The sequence below is a fragment of the Danio rerio genome, chromosome 12 (assembly GCF_049306965.1).
Source record: "Danio rerio strain Tuebingen ecotype United States chromosome 12, GRCz12tu, whole genome shotgun sequence".
Classification (NCBI taxonomy): domain Eukaryota; kingdom Metazoa; phylum Chordata; class Actinopteri; order Cypriniformes; family Danionidae; genus Danio; species Danio rerio.
In genome coordinates, this window is record NC_133187.1 from 4,349,264 (window position 1) to 4,372,854 (window position 23,591).

Below are 23,591 nucleotides of genomic sequence, written 5' to 3' on the forward strand. Positions count from 1 at the left end.
AAGTCATCATTTACTCACCCTTCACTTGTTTCAGGCGTATTTGTTCCTGCTGTTGAACACAAAAGAAGATATTTTGACAAATGTTGGAACCACTGACTTCCATAGCTTTTCCTACTAATTGTTGAAAGTTTTCAGCTTTCTTCAAAATATATCCTAACAGAAGAAAGAAACTTATAAAAGATTGTAACCACTTGAGGGAAAGTAAAGAGTGAGTAAATGTTGGTTTTGGGGGTGAACTGTCCCTTTAAGAAGAAAATGGCTGCTGATTCTTCGACGCAACAGATATGATCCAACTTTGACGCTGTTGCGTAAGAAAGCTAAACGGCAGATGTACAGCCTCAAATCGCAGATTTAGGAAAATAGAAAGGGGGTTAAGAATAAAATAATACAATCCCGACTGTGCCGCAAATAAACAGACCTAAAATAACGCAGACAATAAGTCTCCCTCTCTGCTCGCTTGCTAGGTAGAGCTGATTAGGCCCAGGATGTCATCTCTATCGCCATTTTCGCAGAATTCCCGCTCCTCTACTGGCTAGAAATGATCTCAGAATTTCGACTTTTGTTCTTCAGAATTGAAAGGGGAAAAGTCTAAATGGTATATGTGACCCTGAAGCACAAACCCAGAAGATAGTCTAGGCTACATACCTGCAAACACTCCCGTTTTTGAAGGGAGTCTCCCGTATTTTAGACCCATCCCCCGTTTTGGTCTGTCTCCTGGAATTTCACCCAAGCCCCTCAGTCCTCAGTTCGCAAATCACATTTTAATTTAAACGTTGACGTTTTATTTAGCCTATCTTTTTTTTTTTACCTGTAAGTGTGTTATTGTTCAAACTATTTATTATGTTTAAAGTGACTGACAATAATAAATATTCATTAATAATCTGCCACGTGTGAACTGTGCAGAGCTGAAGCCGCTTAATTAGACCTAGTATGTATTTCAGAAATGTTTTCTGAGGTGGTACTTGGTGAAAAGAGTCTGAGAAACACTGCTATAGACAATTCTATAAAATAAAATAAAATAAAATAAAATAAAAAACAAACAAACATGTTTTGTAGAATTATCTGTTGTGTGCATGTTGTCTTAGACCCGTTTATTAAGTCTGTCCTCCACGACTCATCATCCCTCTATTTAGCTTCATGCAAATATATATATATATATATATATATATATTTATATATATATATATATATATATATATATATATATATATATATATATATATATATATATATATATATATATATATATATATATATATATATATATATTCCAGGAGGCATGTTTAGTCTATATAGGATCACCATCATATTATTTAAACTTTTTTGTCAACTTGCAAAACTCATTATGTGCCGCCGACACCTCCGCATAAAAGGCTATTATGGCGTGTGAGCGCATGGGTTCGGTTGCATGTAGAAAATAACATCTTTATTTTGCATTTTAGACGAGTAAAATATTGTATTTTAATAAATAAAAAATATACCATGAGTTGCATACGTTGGCAGACACGTTTTAATTCAAAATCCTTTAAAACAATAACATGCGGTCAGACAGTGTAAAGTGTTATGTAGATGTACTGTAACTGTTTACATTTTTTAAATTTCTGTCAAAATAAAATGTCAAATCATACATACAATACAGTTGAGGTCAAAAGTTATAAGATAAACTGAAAAATATATATATATATATTTTTATTAAATAATTAATTATTTTGCCAAAATAAGGGGATCGCGCAAAATGTGTGATTTTGTAAGGACAGACCTCAATATATTTCAGATAAAATCTAAAATAATATTTGAATTAAAAATTCTCCCATATGAATTTGATTATAATGATTTTAAACCCTGTTAAAACTAACACATGAACAAATAATCACATTATTTGGAACTGAGATGTTTGTTAATCCTTCTTTCAAGATCAATTTTCATACCATACACATGTTTTTATAAATGTATGATGTATCATATTGATGCATCAGGGCCTTTTGGTAACTTTTTTGCTCAAAACTTTTTAAATTTAGTTACAATAAAAGTTTGCCCATGAAATTTTGATAAAATAGAACATTTCAGTTTGTTTATTTTTTTACACTAAACATTTTAGTTTTTCTTTCTTATTTCACTTTGTGTGAGGTGTATTAGCAGTTTCAGTCAATTGTTCATGCAAAGCTCATACCTTGAATATGAGAAGTGATTACATTTTAAGTCATTTTGCCCATTAGGACTCCCATATCTATCCTTTTGTTTTCACATATGTGCAAAAAGTACAGAAGCAAAGCATGTCAAGGTGCTATAATTAATTAGTGAGGAAACTGAGATTGAAAAGAAATTTGGGGTGGGATGAGATGTAATTCTTTGTGACTTAAAATGTTTAGTGTAATTAAACTTTTTACATGGGCGCAAAACTTGAACCTGCATACCCCTCAGTAAATGTGTAGTTACACCCCTGGGCCCACCTGGGCTAATCTGCAGCATTATACTATATAGGCACATTTCCTCCTCAGTTTTGTCCCAGCCAGAACAGTGCGATTTGATCAAACACACACACACACACACACATCCCAAATCACACATACAATATATACTGTCATATCGCACAGCTCTATTTGTACTATTTGGGAACATGTCCTCCTCAGTTTTGTCCCAGAACAGAGCGATTTGACCAAACACACACACACACACACACACACACACACACACACACACACACACACACACACACACACACACACATCCAAAATCCTCCCTGTCTCGGTTGCCAGTGCTTGCGGTATTTGCCTGACAGCTGGGATTGGAGAGCTTATAAGCCACAAATTACCCAAAATCAACTAACACCCCTTTTTCCCTTGAACATGACTTTAGAGGACACATCTGTCCTGCACAATGCGCGCTGCTCGTGTCTGGTGCCAAGGTCAGATTCATGCCCCAAAAGCGCTTGATTAAAAACTTATATAACACACACACACACACACACACACACACACACACACACTGGTTTTGCCGTCTCATCAAAAATCCAACATGCTTAGTAACCTTGCAGATTGTGAAATTAAAGCAAATCTGTGAGATTCTGCAGCGTCTGGAACAAACATCCATAGTGAAATATCTTTGTGGTTGGAATTTATGCAAGATGTTTTCGAGAAAGTTTCAATGACACTGTATTATGAAATTTACTGTCATATATATGTAACATCAACTGTATTTTACTGTAGGACAGTTACGCAGTATGTTACTGCAGCAGAAGACCACACCGGGTGCCGCTCCTGTCAGCTAAGAACAGGAAACTGAGGCTACAATTCACACAGGCTCACCAAAACTGGACAATAGAAGATTGGAGAAACGTTGCCTGCTCTGATGAGTCTCCATTTCTGCTGCCACATTCAGATGTTCGGGTCAGAATTTGACGTGAAACACGAAAGCATGGATCCATCCTGTCTTGTATCAACAGTTCAGGCTAGTGGTGGTGCTGTAATGGTGTGGGGGATATTTTCTTGGCACACTTTGGGCCAATTAGTAGCAATTGCTTGCTGTATCGGTTGCAATAATGTTGCTGATCATGTCCATCCCTTTATGACCACAGTATACTCATCTTCTGATGGCTACTTCCAGCAGGATAACGCACCATGTCATAAAGCGCAAATCATCTCAGGCTGGTTTCTTGAACATGACAATGAGTTCACTGTACTCAAATGGCCTCCAAAGTCAGCAGAACCCAATCCAATAGAGCACCTTTGGGATGGGGTGGAACGGGAGATTCACATCATAAATGAGTAGATGAAGGTGCCACAATATCAAACCATGCATGAGCAAAATGTTTAATTCCTTTACAGAGCTTATTTAACACCAGTTTGTCTAAATAAGATGTTTCTCAATTTTGTTTTAAGTGCAAATCCAATGTTGGTTCTGTGATGCATGTATTCTGGGACTGTGACATGATTAAGACACACTGGAAAAAAATCCACAAATTAGTTCAGAAGATTACAGGTAAACCTTTTGCCCTATTTATTTATCTTCTAAATTGTAAAACTGCTCTACACCTTAGTCATTAGCCAATTTATGTTACAAACCCTTTTTCAATCAAATCAAAATAATTAAGTCATGAAGGGAACGCAACATGAAGAGTACACATGAACTAAGTTGTCTAAATTAATAAATTTATTACAACCAAAACAATCCAACAAATCATGTGTCACAACTAAATAAGAATGAATAAAGAATCAACAACTCACGTTCTCCAACAACCTACAACACTAACCAAAGACTAAACAACCCAGGAGCGGCACCCGGTGTGGTCTTCAGCTGCTGTAGCCCATCCGCCTCAAGGTTGGACGTGTTGTGTGTTCAGAGATGCTCCTCTGCAGACCTCAGTTGTATCGAGTGCTTATTTGAGTTACTGTTGCCTTTCTTTTTATCAGCTGGAACCAGTCTGGCCATTCTCCTCTGCCCTCTGGCATCAACGAGGAATTTGCCAGAACTGCAGCTTACTGGATATTTGATATTTTTCAGACCATTTTCTGTAAACTCTAGAGATGGTTGTGCGTGAAATCCCAGTAGATCAGCAGTTTCTGAAATACTCAGACCAGCCCGTCTGGCACCAACAACCATGCCACGTTCAAAGTCACTTAAATCCTCTTTCTTCCCCATTCTGATGCTCGGTTTGAACTGCAGCAGATCGTCTTGACTATGTCTACATGCCTAAATGCATTGAGATGCTGCCATGTGATTGGCTGATTAGAAATTTGTGTTAACGAGCAGTTGGAAAAGTGTACCTAATAAAGTGGCCAGTGAGTGTATTTATAAAAAATTTTTATGCTTTTTTGCTAACTTGATTATTTGTTTCATTTCTTACTGGTTCTCCTGATATATACTAGTATCCTACAAGTACTTAATGAAAATACTAAAAACTCTAAATGAAATGTTGAAACGGCGGAGAACATGAGATAATATATAACCAGCTGGAGGAGGAGATGACGATATATATATTTCAGGAAAAATAGAGCCGTTTAAGAGCCAAACATGTCGACAAATGATGTAATGATTGTGGCTTCTGGCCCACCAGTTCAGCTTTTATCCCTCAAACATGCACGACAGGATGTTTTATCCCCTTTAATCTCTCATATTCATATTGCACAGCGGGTCAGACGCCAGCATTATTGGTTGATCAGGATCATGACCTCTGACTGCAGATCAGCTTTTCATAATGCCATGTTTCGCCACAATTCAGCAAATGACACATACATTACAGTAATTATGCAGCATTGTAGTTGAAAATAAGCACTTTAGCAAAATGCCACAGACCTATATGACCCAAAGGGTGTTAAATACATTGTAAACCAGTACCAGTAGAAGCATCTTTGAAGAGTTCCTGATTAAACCCCAAACTGGATTTGGATATTTATGATTTATTTATTTATTTTTGATGGTTTAGAGATGTTTAAAACTTGAAACAGGATGTTTAGACTATATTTTTTAGTGCATTATTATATTGAGTTCTAAAACTGCAATTATTTTTAACTAATCTGCTAATTAAATTAAATTAAATTAAATTAAATTAAATTAAATTTAATTTAATTTAATTTAATTTAATTTAATTTAATTTAATTTAATTTAATTCAATTCAATTCAATTTAATTTAATTTAATTTAATTTAATTTAATTTAATTTAATTTAATTTAATTTAATTTATTTTATTTATTTAATTAATTTAATTTAATTTAATTTAATTTAATTTAATTTAATTTAATTTAATTTAATTTAATTTAATTTTATTTAATTTAATTTAATTTAATTTAATTTAATTTAATTTAATTTAATTTAATTTAATTTAATTTATTTTCGGCTTAGTCCCTTTATTAATCATGGGCCGCCACAGCAGGATCAACCAACAACTTATCCAGCAGCAGCTGCCCTTCCAGCTGCAACCCATCACCGGGAAACACCCATACAGTCCTATTCACAAACTTACTCTACGAACAATTTAGCTTACCTAATTCATCAATACTATAGTGTATGTCTTTGGATTTGTGGGGGAAACCAGAGCACCCAGAGGAAACCCACGCCAACATGGGGAGAACATGCAAACTCTACACAGAAATGCCAACTGACCCAGCTGGGACTCGAACCAGCGACCTTTTTGCTGTGAGGCGACAGTGCTAACCACTGAGTATGGACTGACAGCTGCGTTCTTTAAAATTTTTTAGGAAAGTAACAGGAGTTAATGGGAAAAAGTTTTTATTTTTTTATAATTTAATTTAATTTAATTTAATTTAATTTAATTTAATTTAATTTAATTTAATTTAATTTAATTTTTATTTTATTTTATTTTATTTTATTTTATTTTATTTTATTTTATTTTATTTTATTTTATTTTATTTTATTTTATTGTCTCACCCTCCAACACAGTAGGTGGCGGAAATGCACCTTAAGCTGGTTTAAACCAAGAAGAAGAAGAAGAAGAAGAAGAAGAAGACTGACAGCCGCTGCTTTCATTAGCTCGTGGAAGCGACATATTCAGTGAGTTATTAAATGTAATTTATGTGATATAATGAGTTTTTAGTTTGTTTAGAGTGATCTGGATGAATACAGACTGCTGTCAAGTTTTTATGGAAGCATACGAGTAGCATAATTCAATTCAAAATGTAATATGCAAAATGGCAATGCAATATGTTAAATGGCAATGTATTTCTGTATTTGAATTTGCATTTTCCAAGACATATGAGCAATGTTTGGTGCAAAATGAAAATGTAAATTAAATTACATTGTTTGCATTTCTCATTTCAAACACTGTTTTAATTTGTAAATTGTATCCACATTTTAAAGCTTTATAAGTAGCAAAATTAAATTGAAAATGCTATACACAAACTGAATTTGATGTGAATAAAGTACAAGCAGAAACTGTGGCAAAATGATCATTTAAATGTTATTTGTCCTAAATGCATTTACACTCGCGTCTAGGAAATGCAGGATTACATTTTCAGCATAACAGCATGGGATGTGTGTAGCAAAATTAATTTTGAAATGTAATACGCAAAACAATAATGCAATATGTAAAAGGCAGTGTATTTCTGTATTTCAGTTAGCATTTTCCAAGACATATGTGCAATGTTTGCTGCAGAATGAAAATGAAAAAAACATAATGCATTTTCATTTAACACATCGCGACGAATGAAAGCCGATTTGAAATTGAAAATGCATTCTGGCCTGGCCACGCCCACAGACGGCCACCGTTGCTGCAAGGCAGGTTTTAGGTTATGTCGTCACAGCTGCCGCGAGGACTATTTGGGACATTTGGCGGCATAAACATGGCGAAGTCTGTTCCTCAGCGGCTTCGTGAAGCTGCACGAGCCCTCGAGCGTGAACTGGGAAATACTTTAGAAAAGCAATCACCTCCTAGCTCAGTAAACTTGGCTTAAGGTTTGATATTCGCGCACGCAGTTTTAGGGATCATCTGCAAATTACATCGACAGAACCTAAAGGGGCTTTAGCTGATGTGTACTGTGTGCTTATGACAAGAGCTATTGCCTATTTCTGCATTGTATGTACCATATAGTTAGAGGTATAGTAGCTTTGCTACCTGTATTAAATCAGTCTGGCCTCTAACCATTTATTGGAATCTCCTGAATTTTTTCTGCTTTGCGTTACTGTGCATTTTGGTTATGTTGATGTAATTTGCAGATGATCCCTAAAACTGCGCGCGCGAATATCAAACCTTAAGCCAAGTTTACTGAGCTAGGAGGTGATTGCTTTTCTAAAGTATTTCCCAGTTCACGCTCGAGGGCTCGTGCAGCTTCACGAAGCCGCTGAGGAACAGACTTCGCCATGTTTATGCTGCCAAATGTCCCAAATAGTCCTCGCGGCAGCTGTGACGACATAACCTAAAACCTGCCTTGCAGCAACGGTGGCCGTCTGTGGGCGTGGCCAGGCCAGAATGCATTTTCAATATCAAATCGGCTTTCATTCGTCGCGATGTGTTAAATGAAAATGCATTATGTTTTTTTCATTTTCATTCTGCAGCAAACATTGCACATATGTCTTGGAAAATGCTAACTGAAATACAGAAATACACTGCCTTTTACATATTGCATTATTGTTTTGCGTATTACATTTCAAAATTAATTTTGCTACACACATCCCATGCTGTTATGCTGAAAATGTAATCCTGCATTTCCTAGACGCGAGTGTAAATGCATTTAGGACAAATAACATTTAAATGATCATTTTGCCACAGTTTCTGCTTGTACTTTATTCACATCAAATTCAGTTTGTGTATAGCATTTTCAATTTAATTTTGCTACTTATAAAGCTTTAAAATGTGGATACAATTTACAAATTAAAACAGTGTTTGAAATGAGAAATGCAAACAATGTAATTTAATTTACATTTTCATTTTGCACCAAACATTGCTCATATGTCTTGGAAAATGCAAATTCAAATACAGAAATACATTGCCATTTAACATATTGCATTGCCATTTTGCATATTACATTTTGAATTGAATTATGCTACTGGTATGCTTCCATAAGTTTTATCCAGTTTAATATAGCGCAGTTTAACTGACAGGCTTTTCCCTGTCATTCACTGTAAGTTGAGTTTTACCTGAGGATGGCAGTCCAGACTACCACTCTAGAAATCAGCCTTTTAGCTTAATAATCATTATAAATACAAAGCATTCAGTTAACAAATGCAAAAATAACATTTATTTCATAATGTCACATGTATATTATTTATATTTATGCAACGGATGAGTAAATACTGCTTTATTAAAAAACTATATTATTTTTCAACGTTTTTACTTCAGTACCCTATACAAATTATATTATATTGTATATAATTAATACTTTTATTGTATATAATGCAAACTTTCAGTAAAAAATGATTGTAGGTTAGTTACAGATGAACGGATTTTGTAAAAAAAAAATTAAAGGAGCAAGGGACAAACAAGTAACTAATATTGATTATTAATAATATTGATTTTCTCATGTTAAATAATTGTATTTATAAATGCAGCATCTGCATCATATAGTTTCTAAAAATGTATCTTTTAAGTGAATTTACTAATTTAATTACTTGTATGTATACATACACACACACACACACACACACACACACACACATATATATATATATATATATATATATATATATTATTACAATTCATGATAAGGATGTTTGCAACAAGCAAATGCAAAACGTGTCTCGTTCTTTTCATTTAATTTTGATAAAAGTACGTATTTATTAGTTTATTATTTAATCATAATTTGAACAATATTATATATTTCTATACAATAATCAATTACGATTAGTTTTAGATGGAAAATCATTATATATTATTTGATTTTTATGTTTAAACATGCTTGTGACTTTAGTACCTGGTGAAAACAAATTTCTTTTTCTAGTTTAATTTCGCATTAATTTTGCAGTTAATTTTCATTGCAGTTATAAAAATCAAAAATATAAGAGAAAATATCAAAGCAATTAAATGTGTGTATTTTATTAATTTATTATACATTCTAACAGTACCATAATTGATAATTTTAATATTATGATTTATAACAAGTGTAATGAATTATAACAATATCTTAAATGTTTTTTTTTATCCAAGCAGGGTTTTATGATTTATAATTAAATTAGTAAATTCACTTAAAAGATACATTTTTAGAAACTATATAATGCAGATGCTGCATTTATAAATACAATTATTTAACATGAGAATATCAATATTATTAATAATCAATATTAGTTACTTGTTTGTCCCTTGCTCCTTTAATTTTTTTTTACAAAATCCGTTCATTCGTAACTAACTTACAATCATTTTTTTTACAGTTTATATTACATACATTAATAGTATTATTTACATACAATAGGATATAATTTTTCACAAGGTACTGAAGTAAAAACGTTGGAAAATAATATATATTTTTTAATAAAGCAGTATTTACTCATACGTTGCATAAATATAAATAATACACACGTGACATTATGAAATAAATGTTATTTTTGCATTTGCTAACAGAATGCTAATTACAACTAATTACAATTGTAAATTACAAATCATTCTGAATACGAAATATTAAGGAGCAAATGGCAAATAAGTATTCATCACATAGGATTTGTTAATATATATATATATATATATATATATATATATAAATTTTTTTGTGGATTTGACATGAGATAAATGTTACTATGTTAATTTGTGGTTTTTAATTTGTAGTTTTTTTTTAAATATATTATTTATTTGTCTGTATGCTACTAAACTATCGTTAAAAAGCTGTATGTGGCACATTTTATATTTCATAAAATGATGATGTTTTGTTTTGCATGTTTTATATTTCTCATTCTTTTTCAGCTTTTCTCTCCCTCATGTTGGCCCGATGTGGGCAATTGTCTGGAAAACTTCTCCGATTGAGCAGAATCAACTTTAGCATCTCCAAAACCAGGACATTTATCTCTAGTCTTTCTTCTTGTCATTTTTCATCCCCACGTTCTGTTTTCACTTCTTTTTTTGCATATTCAGCTCTCCCACGTTTCTCTCTCCATCACTCTCATCTCTCAGCATCCTGTTATCCTGCACTGAGCTCTGACAGAACGATCCGTTTTCTCTCTGCATCCACTCGTCCTGCCGAACACATGGATTTAAAGGGAGTTCTGGAGGTTTTGGAACAGCTCGCTCCATTATCATTGGCTGAATCCTGGGATAATGTTGGCCTATTGGTGGAACCTAGTAGACCTCGTCCAATCAAAACAATCCTGCTCACTAATGACCTGACGGCGGCGGTCATGGATGAAGCTGTAGGGATGAAGTGTGATCTGATCGTCTCCTACCATCCGCCACTCTTTCGGCCTTTCAAGCGTTTGCTGCAGAAGGACTGGAAGCAGCGTTTGGCAGTCAGAGCAATCGAAAACGGCATTGGCATTTTCTCCCCACACACTTCATGGGACAGTGTTGAGGGAGGCGTTAATGACTGGCTTGTTGGAGGAATGGGTAAATACAGTGTTACATTTTCTTACTTGAGTAGGGTGACCATATGTGCCATTTAAAAATTAAAATCATTGTACGAATAAAAATGTTAACGGTCAAAAAAATTATAATATAAAAAGTATACACACAGTTGAAGTCAGAATTATTAGCCCCACTTAGATTTTTTTCTTCTTTTTTTTAAACATTTCACAAATGATGTTTAACAGAGCAAGGAAATTTTCACAGTATGTCTGATAATATTTTTTCTTCTGGAAAAAGTCTTATTTGTTTTATTTTGGCTAGAATAAAAGCAGATTTTAATTTTTTAAACACCATTTTAAGGTCAAGATTATTAGCCCCTTTAAGCTATATATTTTTTGATATATTTGCATATATATTACCCTAACTTGCCTAATTAACCTAGTTAAGCCTTTAAATGTCACTTTAAGCTGTATAGAAGTGTCTTGAAGAATATCTAGTCAAATATTATGTGCTGTCATCATGACAAAGATAAAATAAATCAGTTATTAGAGATGAGTTATTAAAACTATACAGAAATTGGGGGGAAAACAGCTAATATATATATATATATATATATATATATATATATATATATATATATATATATATATATATATATATATATATATATATATATATATATATATATAAATTTATAGTGCTGGGCAAAGAATAATAACAATTGTGATTAATGGTTTCATTATTATATTGTTATTTTATCGTATTTATTTCCTTTCCATAATTGTGAGAACTTTTAGTTTGTCCCATACTGCTTGAGTGTTAAAAATTGTGAAATTTAATGATCTTTGAAGTGTATAGGTGTACTATCAACCTTATTTAAAGGGCAAAAACCATATATATATATATATATATATATATATATATATATATATATATATATATATATATATATATATTGCCCTGTAATTCTGACTATGTGGGCGAAGCAGTGGCGTAAGTAATGCTGTTGCCTCACAGCAAGAAGGTCGCTGGTTCGAGCCTCGGCTGGGTCAGTTGGCTTTCTGTGTGGAGTTTGCATGTTCTCCCTGCGTTCGCATGGGTTTCCTCCGGGTGCTCCGGTTTCCCCCACAGTCCAAAGACATGCTGTACAGGAGAATTGGGTAGGCTAAATTGTCTGTAGTGTATGAGTGTGTATGTGAATACGTGTGTGGATGTTTCCCAGAGATGGGTTGCAGCTGGAAGGGCATCCTCTAAATTAAATTTAAATTGGCGGTTCATTCCGCTGTGGCGACCCCAGATTAATAAAGGGACTAAGCCGACAAGAAAATAAATGAATGATTATATATATATATATATATATATATATATATATATAATATACTGTATGTATAATTATTAGCCCCCTGAATTATTAGCCCCCGTTTAACAGAGAGATTTATTCAACACATTTCTAAACATAATAGTTTTAATAACTGATTTATTTTATCTTTGTCATGATGACAGTAAATAATATTTGACTAGATATTTTTCAAGACACTTCTATACAGCTAAACTAGGCAGGTTATGGTAATCAGGCAAGTTATTGTGTAATGATGGTTTGTTCTGTAGACTATCAAAAAAATATTGCTTAAAGGGGCTATTAATTTTGACTTTCTTAATTAAGACTTTCTTATATAAATAATAATAAAAAACAAATAAATTAATTAAATTCAAAATAAAAAAAATTTTGATTGTGGAAATCCAGCAAATCAAGCAGGCAGGAGAGTCGTTTAGGATGCTGCTGCAGTTCTAGTTAAATTAAAGCTTATTTTGAAAACTTAAGTTCAGTTTAACGTAAATATCACTGTTGAAGGATGATGATAAAGCGAAATATAGAAAACCTGGCCAGGATGTGCCTTAAAATGAGAACTCATGGTCACCCTGTGCTTGTGTCTTTTTCCACAGGTAGAGGTAAAGTGTCGGTATTAAGTCAAGCAGTCTCTAGCGGTGCACAGAAACACAGGATTGAGTTCTCATGCATGGATGATGGAGAAGTAAACAGCCTTTTGGAGCAGCTGAGACACACAGAGGGCAGCGAAACCTTTCAGTGCACTAGAATAAAGTGAATATACATAAGCATGCACAATATATTATTTTAGCATTCATATTACAATGTGTGTGCGTGCGCAAAAGACAGAATTATAGCTACACGCTGTGAAAAAATATCTGTAAATTAGCAGTTTTCCATATTTTGAGATTCATGTTTTTATTTTGGGCGAAGCAGTGGTGCTGTGGCCTCACAGCAAGAAGGTCGCTGGTTCGAGCCTCGGCTCAGTTGGCATTTCTGTGTGGAGTTTGCATGTTCTCCCTGCGTTCGCGTGGGTTTCCTCCGGGTGCTCCGGTTTCCCCCACAGTCCAAAGACATGCGGTACAGGTGAATTGGGTAGGCTAAATTGTCCGTAGTGTATGAATGTGTGTGTGGATGTTTCCCAGGTATGGGTTGCGGCTGGAAGAGCATCCGCTGCATAAAAACTTGCTGGAGAAGTTGGCGGTTCATTCCGCTGTGGCGACCCCAGATTAATAAAGGGACTAAGCCGACAAGAAAATGAATGAATGAATGTTTTTTTTTTGTATTATTTATGTTTTTGAATTGCATTATGGGACTTAGAGTTGTCACGATACCGGAGTTAGGTACTAATCGATACTGAAATTTGGTTTTAAAGCATTTCAAAGTCACGTCGATCAGCTGGTTTCTCTAGAAGCTGACATATGAGTGATCCACTGATGAATCGCGGCTTTAAAACGCTCCAGGGTCCCTGTATCTGTAGTTACACTTTGTGGACAGCAGTGAGTTTGGTGAACTGATGACCTTCACGGCGAATCACAGTCATTTCTGTTGACAGCGTGAACACAGGCAAATCAGCACTGCTTACGATTGTGCTCAACAGCTCATAAATGTTTGCAGTAAATGGACGATTTTAAAGTTTCAGCATCGATTGGTACTGAATTCTAGTATCGGGACAACCCTAATGGGACCTTTGTCTTTCTTCTAACAACTTTAAATCTTGAAAAGTAGAAGTTGTAAAAGTCAAAGTTTTAAAAAGTGACTTTTATTAACATTTTTAATAGTTTAAGCTACAGGTCTCAAACTCTTTGGAGGGCTTTCAAACTTTCTGGAGGGCTGCAGCTCTGCACAGTTTTTTTTTAAAGATTTATTTATTAGATTTTTTTTGAATAATTTTACAATAACAGTACAAACAGAAATATATATATATATATATATATATATATATATATATGTATATATATATATATATATATATATATATATATATATATATGTATATATATATATATATATATATGTATATATATATATATATATATATATGTATATATATATATATATATATATGTATATATATATATATATATATATGTATATATATATATATATATATATATATATATATATATATATGTATATATATATATATATATATATATATTTATTTATATATATATATATATATATATTTATTTATATATATATATATATATATATATATATATATATATATATATATTTATTTATATATATATATATATATATTTATTTATATATATATATATATATATATATATATATATATTTATTTATATATATATATATATATATATATATATATATATATTTATTTATATATATATATATATATATATATATATATATATATATTTATTTATATATATATATATATATATATATATATATATATATATATATATATATATATATATATATATATAACAGTACAACATTAATAAAAAAATAAGAATAAACCACACTATAACCCTCATATTGTGTGACACACAGTATATGACATGCAAAAACACTATATGATGAGCATAAATCAATTTTCAAATTGAGCATATAAACAGGTCGGTACCATACGTTGAGGTTGACAGCATGGTGTATTAAGTAAAATAAACAATAATAATAAAATAAAATAAATAAATAAATAAAAAAATAGAAAAGAAATAAAAAAAAAGCAAGAGAAAAGGGAAAATGTATTAAACTAAATAGGCTGGGGGGTGGCACGTTCTTAAAACTTGTGGTTTTATGTCAAGAAAAAGTTGTATGTTTGTGCTATATCAGCAGCACTAATACTCAATTGGAAGCACAGATCAAAACAAAAATGAAAGAATGGCAACCATTCACTCCACAGTAATTGCCTCAAGTCTCAAAGATTTGACATGTTTCAAAAATGGCAACCAAATATTAGAAAATTTAACCACTGAACCTCGGAGACTATGTTTACTTTTTTTCTAATTGAACACAAAATAAGGCATCTTTAATCCACTGAGTATGGGATGGGGGTTGAAGAGACTTCCACTGCAACAAAATGCACCGCCTAGCTAATAATGACAGAAAAGCTATTAATTCAGAAAAACTAAATGGTAACTCACAGTCAGGGGGAAGAACTCCAAACAGGCCAATTAACGGAGAAGGATCAATATTAATAGATGTAATTTCTGAAAATGAATCAAAAACAGACTCCCGAAAAGGAAACAAAGCTGGACAGGTCCAAAACATGTGAACTAGATTTGCAGGTTCAGCATGACATTTGTCACAGGTTGGATCCATGGCAGGTAACATGCGAGCCCGTTTACACTTAGACCAGTGAACTCTGTGAACTACTTTGCACTGTAGAATCCCATGGCGAGCACATACAGACGATGTATGGACCTTTTGTAAAATTGTTGACCAAATATCTTCTTCTATGTCTATGTTAAGATCCCTAGCCCTAATAAAACGCAAATTTTCAGATGTAGAAGTATGAGACGTGAGCAAGGAGTTGTATATTTTAGAGATGCTCTGCACAGTTTTGATTCAATCTTAATCAATCACTGCTGACCCAACTAATCAAGGTGTTCAAGAGTACTAGACACAAGAGCATAGCCAATGCTGCTGATATGGCAATAAAACATAAAACAATAAATCTTTCCAGATAGAGATATTCAAGTTAGCTGGTGAAATGTTGCATTAGAAATAGCAGAAAGTCTAAATATAGCACTTTTTTTTCAATATCATACATCCCAAGCAACTATGCATGCATTGGTATCTATTTTAACACTGTTATATGTTCATGTTCAGAAGTGAGAGTGGAGGACAGCAGGTGAATCTGACCTGTAGGAGCTCAGCGTTGACTGGTGCGGTGCAGATTCTGCTTTCACATCCACACACCAGCAAATCCCTGAACATCACACAAGTCCAACAGGTGAGGGAATGACCACGTTCATCACTGTTTTTTTATTTATTATTTGTCATATTTGACTTTTTAGAAATAATTTTATGCAGCAAGGATGTGAAAATTGACAGAAAACGTTATATCAATTAAATGCGACCTGAAATAAATGAGTTGTTAGCCCCTTTCACACATACAGACCTTTCCGGAAAATTGCCGGCAATTTTTCAGAAAGGTTGTATGTGTGAACAGGTCCTTTTTGAAAATACCGGTAAATTCGTTCTGGCTATTTTCCGGAAAGAGAAGTTGTAACATTACCGGCAATTTGCCGGAATGCTGCGCTGTGTGAATGCAGAAGGAAGATTACCGTAATAAGCGCGTGCACGTCTAGAACGTGCTGACGTGAGACGTCTGCTTTAGCCAATCACAACAGTCAGACGCATTTACGTCCGCACAGTTCATGAGAATAAAAGCCTTTGAATATTTTTCCAGACACATTTAGCTGCTAGAAGTTAGTCAGATCTCGTTTATATGTTTTTCCTAATGCCAACTGTGTAAATAATCATCGATGAGATGCTTATGATAAGCCGTTGTTTGATTACCTTCAAGCTTTGCGTGCGCCTATGAGCGCCCGCACACGCACATATTATGAACATCTCGACATGCGAAAGTGATCCTGCGAAAGTTGTTCACAATATTGATCATCCACAGAGTTTGTAATTTAGTCAAATGTTTACAAATACAAGCGCAGCCGTTTAAGGCTCATTTGTGGTGAATGATGTCAGAATTTACCGGTATTTTGGAATGGATGTGTGAATGCTCTTTTCCGGAAAATTTCCGTAACGTCCTCGCCTGTGTGAACAGCGCTTTTTTGAATATACCGGTAAAGTCGTTCCGGAAATTTTCCAGATATTTACCGGTATCACTGTGTGAAAGTGGCAGTTACCATATAAATTAATTATTTTAAAATCACGCATTACTTTTTGTTTTACTAAAATACAATTTTTCTATTTATTCATTTAAAAAAAAAAAACTGAAAAATAATATGAATGTAGGTAATATTAACACATTTATGGCACTGCAGATCGGCATGTTGGTACTAAAATGTTTGTTCTTTACATTTTTGATAAGAGTCAGTGTGCAAGATTCATAATAAACTTTATTTTTATATAGCACCTTTAAAAATACCATCTCAAGGCACTGACATATAAAATGTGCCGCAGTAAAAGATACATACAAGAATGAATGCAAATAAAATGCAATAATAAAAATAATTAAAAACACATAGGCGAGGCAGTGGCGAAGTAGGTAGTGCTGTCGCCTCACAGCAAGAAGGTCGCTGGTTCGATCCTCGACTCAGTCGGCGTTTCTGTGTGGAGTTTGCATGTTCTCCTCCGTGTGCTCCGGTTTTCCCCACAGCCCAAAGACATGCGGTACAGGTGAATTGGGTAGGCGAAAATGTCAATAGTGTATGAGTGTGTGTGTGGATGTTTCCTAGAGATGGGTTGCAGCTGGAAGGGCATCCGCTGCGTAAAAACTTGGTGGATAAGTTGGCGGTTGATTCCGCTGTGGCAACCCCAGATTAATAAAGCCGACAAGAAAATGAATGAATAAAAACACATAAAATAATAATAGACGTGACACTCCGCTGTGGCGACATTTGATAAATTAGAGACTAAGCCGAAGGAAAATGAATGAATGAAAATAATAGAAATAATAATAAATCTAAAAATCAAGCTACCCTACAAAAATAAGGTTTAACTCAAAGGGTTTTCTTTAAAATTATACCAAATATTTACACCTCTGCATGTGGATTTGGGAAGCTTTAAATTTGGGTAGGCAAAATCCAGGCGGAAATCCCAAAATAGCACTGGAGTTTAACTGGTTAACACATGGATCCATGCACAATACTCTGTTTTAGTCATATTCATGATGCAAATACATGCATAAAAGGTTTTCTGGTTTTAATTTACCGTTGTGTTGTGCAAAATGCAAAGCATGTGACACCAAAGACTGGACTGATGCTGAAATGCAGCTTTGCAAAAGAGGAATTAATTACACCTTAATATAATTTCAATTAGAAAAACGTTATTTTAAATGTTAAAATGTTATGATTTCAGTATCATTTAAAATAGTTACAGTATTACTGACTTTATTGTATTTAATTAAATAAAAATGTTTTTAAAAATGTAGATTTGGTGAGCATAAGATACTTTCAGAAGCTAAATATATTCACTTTGAGTACAAAATGGTGGCAGTGCATTTGATTGGCTGTTTCTTCTGTTTGTTCCTCCACTGCAGCCTCCTCTGTTGGGCTGTGGTCAGGGTCGACTCAGTGTTCTGGAGGAACCAGTGTCTGTTTCTACAGCAGTGCAGAAGATGAAAACACACTTGGGTTTGCCTCATTTGAGACTGGCCTTGGGGGACCAGCAGACATTAGGTGAAACAGCCGAAATATTCATATTTTAACATGGCCATTTTTACAATTACTGTACTTTCACTGTACATAGACAGTTGCCTCGAAAATGCACTCCCCGTCTACTTGATCCAAACCTGTTTGAGTTTCTTTCTTTCGTTGAACACAAAATAAGATATACTTTAGAATGTTGAGAAAAAAATAGCTGTTGATGTTTATTTTTGCTAATATTGATGTTAACGGCTTCTGGTTTCCAACATTCTTCAAAATATCTTCTTTTGTGTTTAACTGAAAAACAGAGTCGCAAAGATTCGGGACACACTTTAGTTTGAGTAAATGTAGGGCTGTGCAATTAATCGAAAAATCCGATTACGATTTCGGCTTCTAACGATTATGAAAAAGCATTAATCGAGATAAACGATTATTTCACCACGTACCGCCCCCTTTCCAGTTGTTCACATGTGAAAACGCTTTGCCTCTGCAAAGCTCAGTTCCACGTGAAAATGACTAAAAGCATGAGCTGAAATGTAACTTTTGCAGCACGGGATGCGCATTATTCATGTTTTTAAAGCGCAAAAGAGCACGTGCTGTTGTGTGTGTGCGCGCCATGCATAGCCTCGGACAGGTAGCGTGTGTGTGTGTGTGTTAGCGTGCGCCGCGCTTAGCCTCGGAATGCAGAGCACACACACATCTAACGGAATCTTAATGTGAGCGCTTTAATGGTCAAGACATGCACATTTGTATCAGAGCGCGGTGTTTAGTGATTATTCATATTAACCCTCATTTGTGTAATAAACAAACAAGTAGAGAATCAAAAGACACGTGAAAGAAAAACCATATCAGAGCCGCACTATTCTTAAAGTGACAGCGTGCGATATTCCTGCTGCTGCCGACTGTTTTTATTATTAATCAATAATAAAATCAAAAATACAGTGAAGATGCTTAAAGCGCAGTTTAAACAACAGATTTAATAACTCATTTCTAATAACTGATTTCTTTTATCTTTGCTATGATGACAGCACATTATAATTTACTAGATGTTTTTCAAGATACTAGTATTCAGCTTACATTGACATTCAAAGGCTTAATTAGGGTAAATAGACAAGTCATTGTATAAAAGTAGTTTCTACTGCAGACAATCAAACATATATATTGCTTAAAGGGGCTAATAATATCGAGCTATTAAAATAGCTTTAAAAATATTCAAACCTGCTATTATTCTAGCTGAAACAAAACAAATAAGCCTTTCTCCAGAAGAAAAAAATATTATAGGAAATACTGTTAAAAAAAAAAAAAAAAAAACCTCTGTTAAACATAATTTGGGAAATATTTATATATAAAAATAAATTCACAGTAGGATGAAAAATTTTAACTTCAACTGATTTTCAACTGATTTTGAATAATCGTGATTATGATTTTTTCCATAATCGAGCAGCCCTAAGTAAATGGCGACATTGTGGTCAGCCATTTGTTGCTACATTATTTAAATGTGTTATTGTATTCATAAACTATCACAAATAGCTTTTAATTTATTGCACTCACTGTAGTTAGTCTTTTAGTCATTTACCTATAATGGCAAATGAATCAAAATGTTCATACATCTACTGGAAATAGCTTATTTCAAGGGATAGTTCACCCCAAACACAAAGACCTCACTATTTACCCGATTTAGTATTTCCAAATGTTTATGAGTTTCTTTTTTTTCTGTTAAATACAAAAGAAACACTATTATTCAAGTTTTCAGTTTTGGATCAAGTGACGGGTGAATAAATCATGGAATTTTCAGTTTTGGGTGAACTATCCCTTTAGGGCCAATTCAAACCAAGATTAAGCACACAGCACCAATAACCGTAGGATGATAACTGTTTATGAAATGCACACTCTGCAGTTTTTAGGTGATAGAATAATAATTGCATGTTAAATGCACATAGGTATGTGTATTAGATGTTTATTTCTTACAAAAAACAGTTAGCTTTTTTATTCCCTCTTGTATGTTTTAAAAGTTAGAAAGAAATAAAGCTACAATTTTATTTATTCAGAAACTGAAGTAATTAACGAATAAATAATTGTATTGTATTGCATTTAGAGTGATTTTTAAAAGTCTATCTTTGTAATTTCCATTATTTTCATGGCTTTGCGTATTGAATAATAGTCCAGAGTTACATAATCCTCAATAAGCGCATTATTTATGTGATGTTGTAGACTCGATGGTGAAGACGGTTGCAGTGTGTGCCGGTTCTGGAGCTTCTGTCATACAAGGAGTAACAGCAGACCTCTACATCACTGGTACGTCACAGACATCAAAAAAGGAATTTATTATCAATTTATAAGTGATAGAACAACAAATAACAACAGTTCCTAATGCAAACAAACTAGGTGATATTTTAAGGTGTCAGTAGCCTCTTTCACATATATAGACCTTTCCGGAAAATTACTGGCAATTTTCCGGAAAGGTCTATATATACAGTTAAAGTCAGAATTATTAGCCCCCTTGAATTATTTTTTCCCCAATTTCTGTTTAACGGAGGGAAGATTTTTTTTTCAACACATTTCTAAACATAATAGTTTTAATATCTCATTTCTAATAACTGATTTATTTTATCTTTGTCATGATGACAGTAAATAATATTTGACTAGATATTTTTCAAGACACTTCTATACAGCTTAAAGTGACATTTAAAGGCTTAACTAGGTTAATTAGGTTAACTAGGCAGGTTAGGATAATTAGGCAAGTTACTGTATAACGATGGTTTGTTCTGTAGACTATCAAAAATAATTTTGACCTTAAAATGTGTTTTAAAAAATTAAAAACTGCTTTTGTTCTAGCCGAAATAAAACAAATAAGACTTTCTTCAAAAGAAAAAATATTATCAGACATACTGTAAAAATTTCCTTGCTCTGTTAAACATCATTTGGGAAATATTTAAATAGAAAAAAAAAAAAATTAAAGGGGGGCTAGGGTTGTAACAATATACCGGTATGACGGTCTACCACGATTTGAACGTGCACGATTATCATACCATGAACAATTGCATATCAACGGTTTTAACCCTTAAAGACCGAGACAGCCACCCGCGGCTAAAAATAAGTATTGCTCTTAAATGTTTAATAAGTGCTGTATCACATAACATTCGCGGACTTTCAGAGGCTCCGGAATCAGTGCGATTACGTCATCAAAATTTGACAACGCTGATTTGACAAAGAAACGCTCGTCACTGTGTCTCCGGACAAACCAGACATGATACATTGATGCATTGTCCCTCCTCCATGCCCAGATTGGTTCAAACTCGCTATATCACAACCAATAAGCATAAGTTTCGCTTTTGTTTGTGGACCATCAATGAGCGTTTTGAACAACACGGAATGAGAGATAGGCATACATTTATGCGCGGCTAAAAAAACGCAAAAAAAAAGGTTTGCATGAAATAATTCTCATACTAAGTACTTTTGCATGCACAGCAGCACAGAAACATGACAAAACAGTGACACAGCAAAGACGAACTGCTGCTCTTGCTGTTTTCAAAAGACGCAAATGAAGGTGCAGGTGTTTGTCTGCATTGCAGACAACCATATCCAAATCCATATCCACAGACAACCATATCCATGCTGACACATAAACCCTAAGGATGCTCCATATTGAATCTAGTTTCGTTATGTAACTATTTATAGTATAGTAAATATTTATATCTATTTTTTTACTGAGGATTTGCACCATGTTTATTTGGACTTTGACACATTATTTATTATTTTCTTATTTTTTTATTTGTTCATTGTACAAGTGGACACATTCTCTCACCTCAGCGGTCAAGATTAAGTCCTGAAAATCTCAACATGCTTACATTTCTTCATCACAACCTAGACTGAAAAAAAAACAACGCTTTAAATACATGTTTACAGCCATAAACTTGGTATTGCACTTTTGGTCTCCCATTTATCCTGCTTATAAGGAAGGACAGTTTAAGTTTATTTTTGTCTAATCTTAAAAGACCTTGCTTGTTTATTCCTTCTAATTTAATTTATTAAAATGGGAGATTTTTCAGTTTATTTTTATAAAAGACTTCTATAGTTGTATTAAAATGGTTCTTTCAAAAGTTTGTTGAAATAAAACCTTTGTTCAGTCAGAAAACGTGTTCTTATTCTTTTCAGGGTCTTTGCTATGAGAATTACTATTTAATACCGTATACCGCGAAACCGTCAAACCGTGGTATTGTTTTAGACGATTATCATACCGTAAAAAATTCATACCGTTACAACCCTAAGGGGGGCTAATAATTCTGACTTCAACTGTATATGTAATTATATAACCGCTGAAAGTAATTGGTTCTCAAACTGGTACGTGTACCACTAGTGGTACGCAGGCTTCCTTCTAGTGGTACGTGGAGGAATTGCTGAATAATTCAAGAAAAAAAAAATGAACACACTTTTAACCCTTTGACACTTACAATAACACCAATGTGATCAGTAAATAGATTTTAATAGGCTAAACCTTTTATTTTATTTTCAATTTTCTTCCGTTTGTTATGTATTTTATCATTTGAAGCTAATCTCCTCCCCATATTTGTAACGGTTGTTGGGGGTAATGGTGTATCCTGTATTTTTAAATCCCAATGTTGACAGGTTTGGTTTAATGACTTGCTTTTGTGAAACACAAAGCCTGTAACACGCAGTAAGCAAATCTAATTTCTAAATTAAATATGTAAATCCAAATCATACATTGAAGGTTAATGTTTAGATTTCAAAGATATACAAATAAATCACGTGCAACATCTATTTAATTTTTTTCAAAAACATTTTATAAATGAATATGATCTCAAATAGCCTATATTCATGAGGTCCAAGGAAGATTTCCATGTTTTTTTGTGAATAGGATGAATAAGAAAGTATGTATATGTTAATACTTTACATGTAAATACAGCAGTTTTCTTTTTAATTTTTAAGATCAATGCCATTTCTAATGAACTTTTAGAAGCACATTTTAATTTAAACATTAGTTATTGTTTTACCTGTAAGC

General features: G+C 33.4%; 1 protein-coding gene across 5 annotated transcripts in view; it reads left to right on the forward strand.

The window, feature by feature from the left end:
• The first annotated feature begins 6,443 nt into the window (after positions 1–6,443).
• nif3l1 (NIF3 NGG1 interacting factor 3-like 1 (S. cerevisiae)) overlaps positions 6,444–23,591 on the forward strand; it is a 41,812-nt gene continuing 24,664 nt past the window's right edge. For 4 of the 5 annotated variants that reach the window (XM_073917879.1, XM_068224644.2, XM_073917880.1 and 1 more), the window contains exons 1-6: positions 6,444–6,507; positions 10,343–10,978; positions 12,881–13,037; positions 16,074–16,197; positions 18,466–18,604; positions 20,783–20,866. In XM_073917879.1, the coding sequence (XP_073773980.1) occupies positions 10,357–10,978; positions 12,881–13,037; positions 16,074–16,197; positions 18,466–18,604; positions 20,783–20,866 (1,126 nt within the window). In that variant the 5' untranslated portion in view covers positions 6,444–6,507; positions 10,343–10,356. The remainder of the gene's footprint in view (positions 6,508–10,342; positions 10,979–12,880; positions 13,038–16,073; positions 16,198–18,465; positions 18,605–20,782; positions 20,867–23,591) is intronic. The other variant, NM_001029968.2, reaches the window with a different exon arrangement.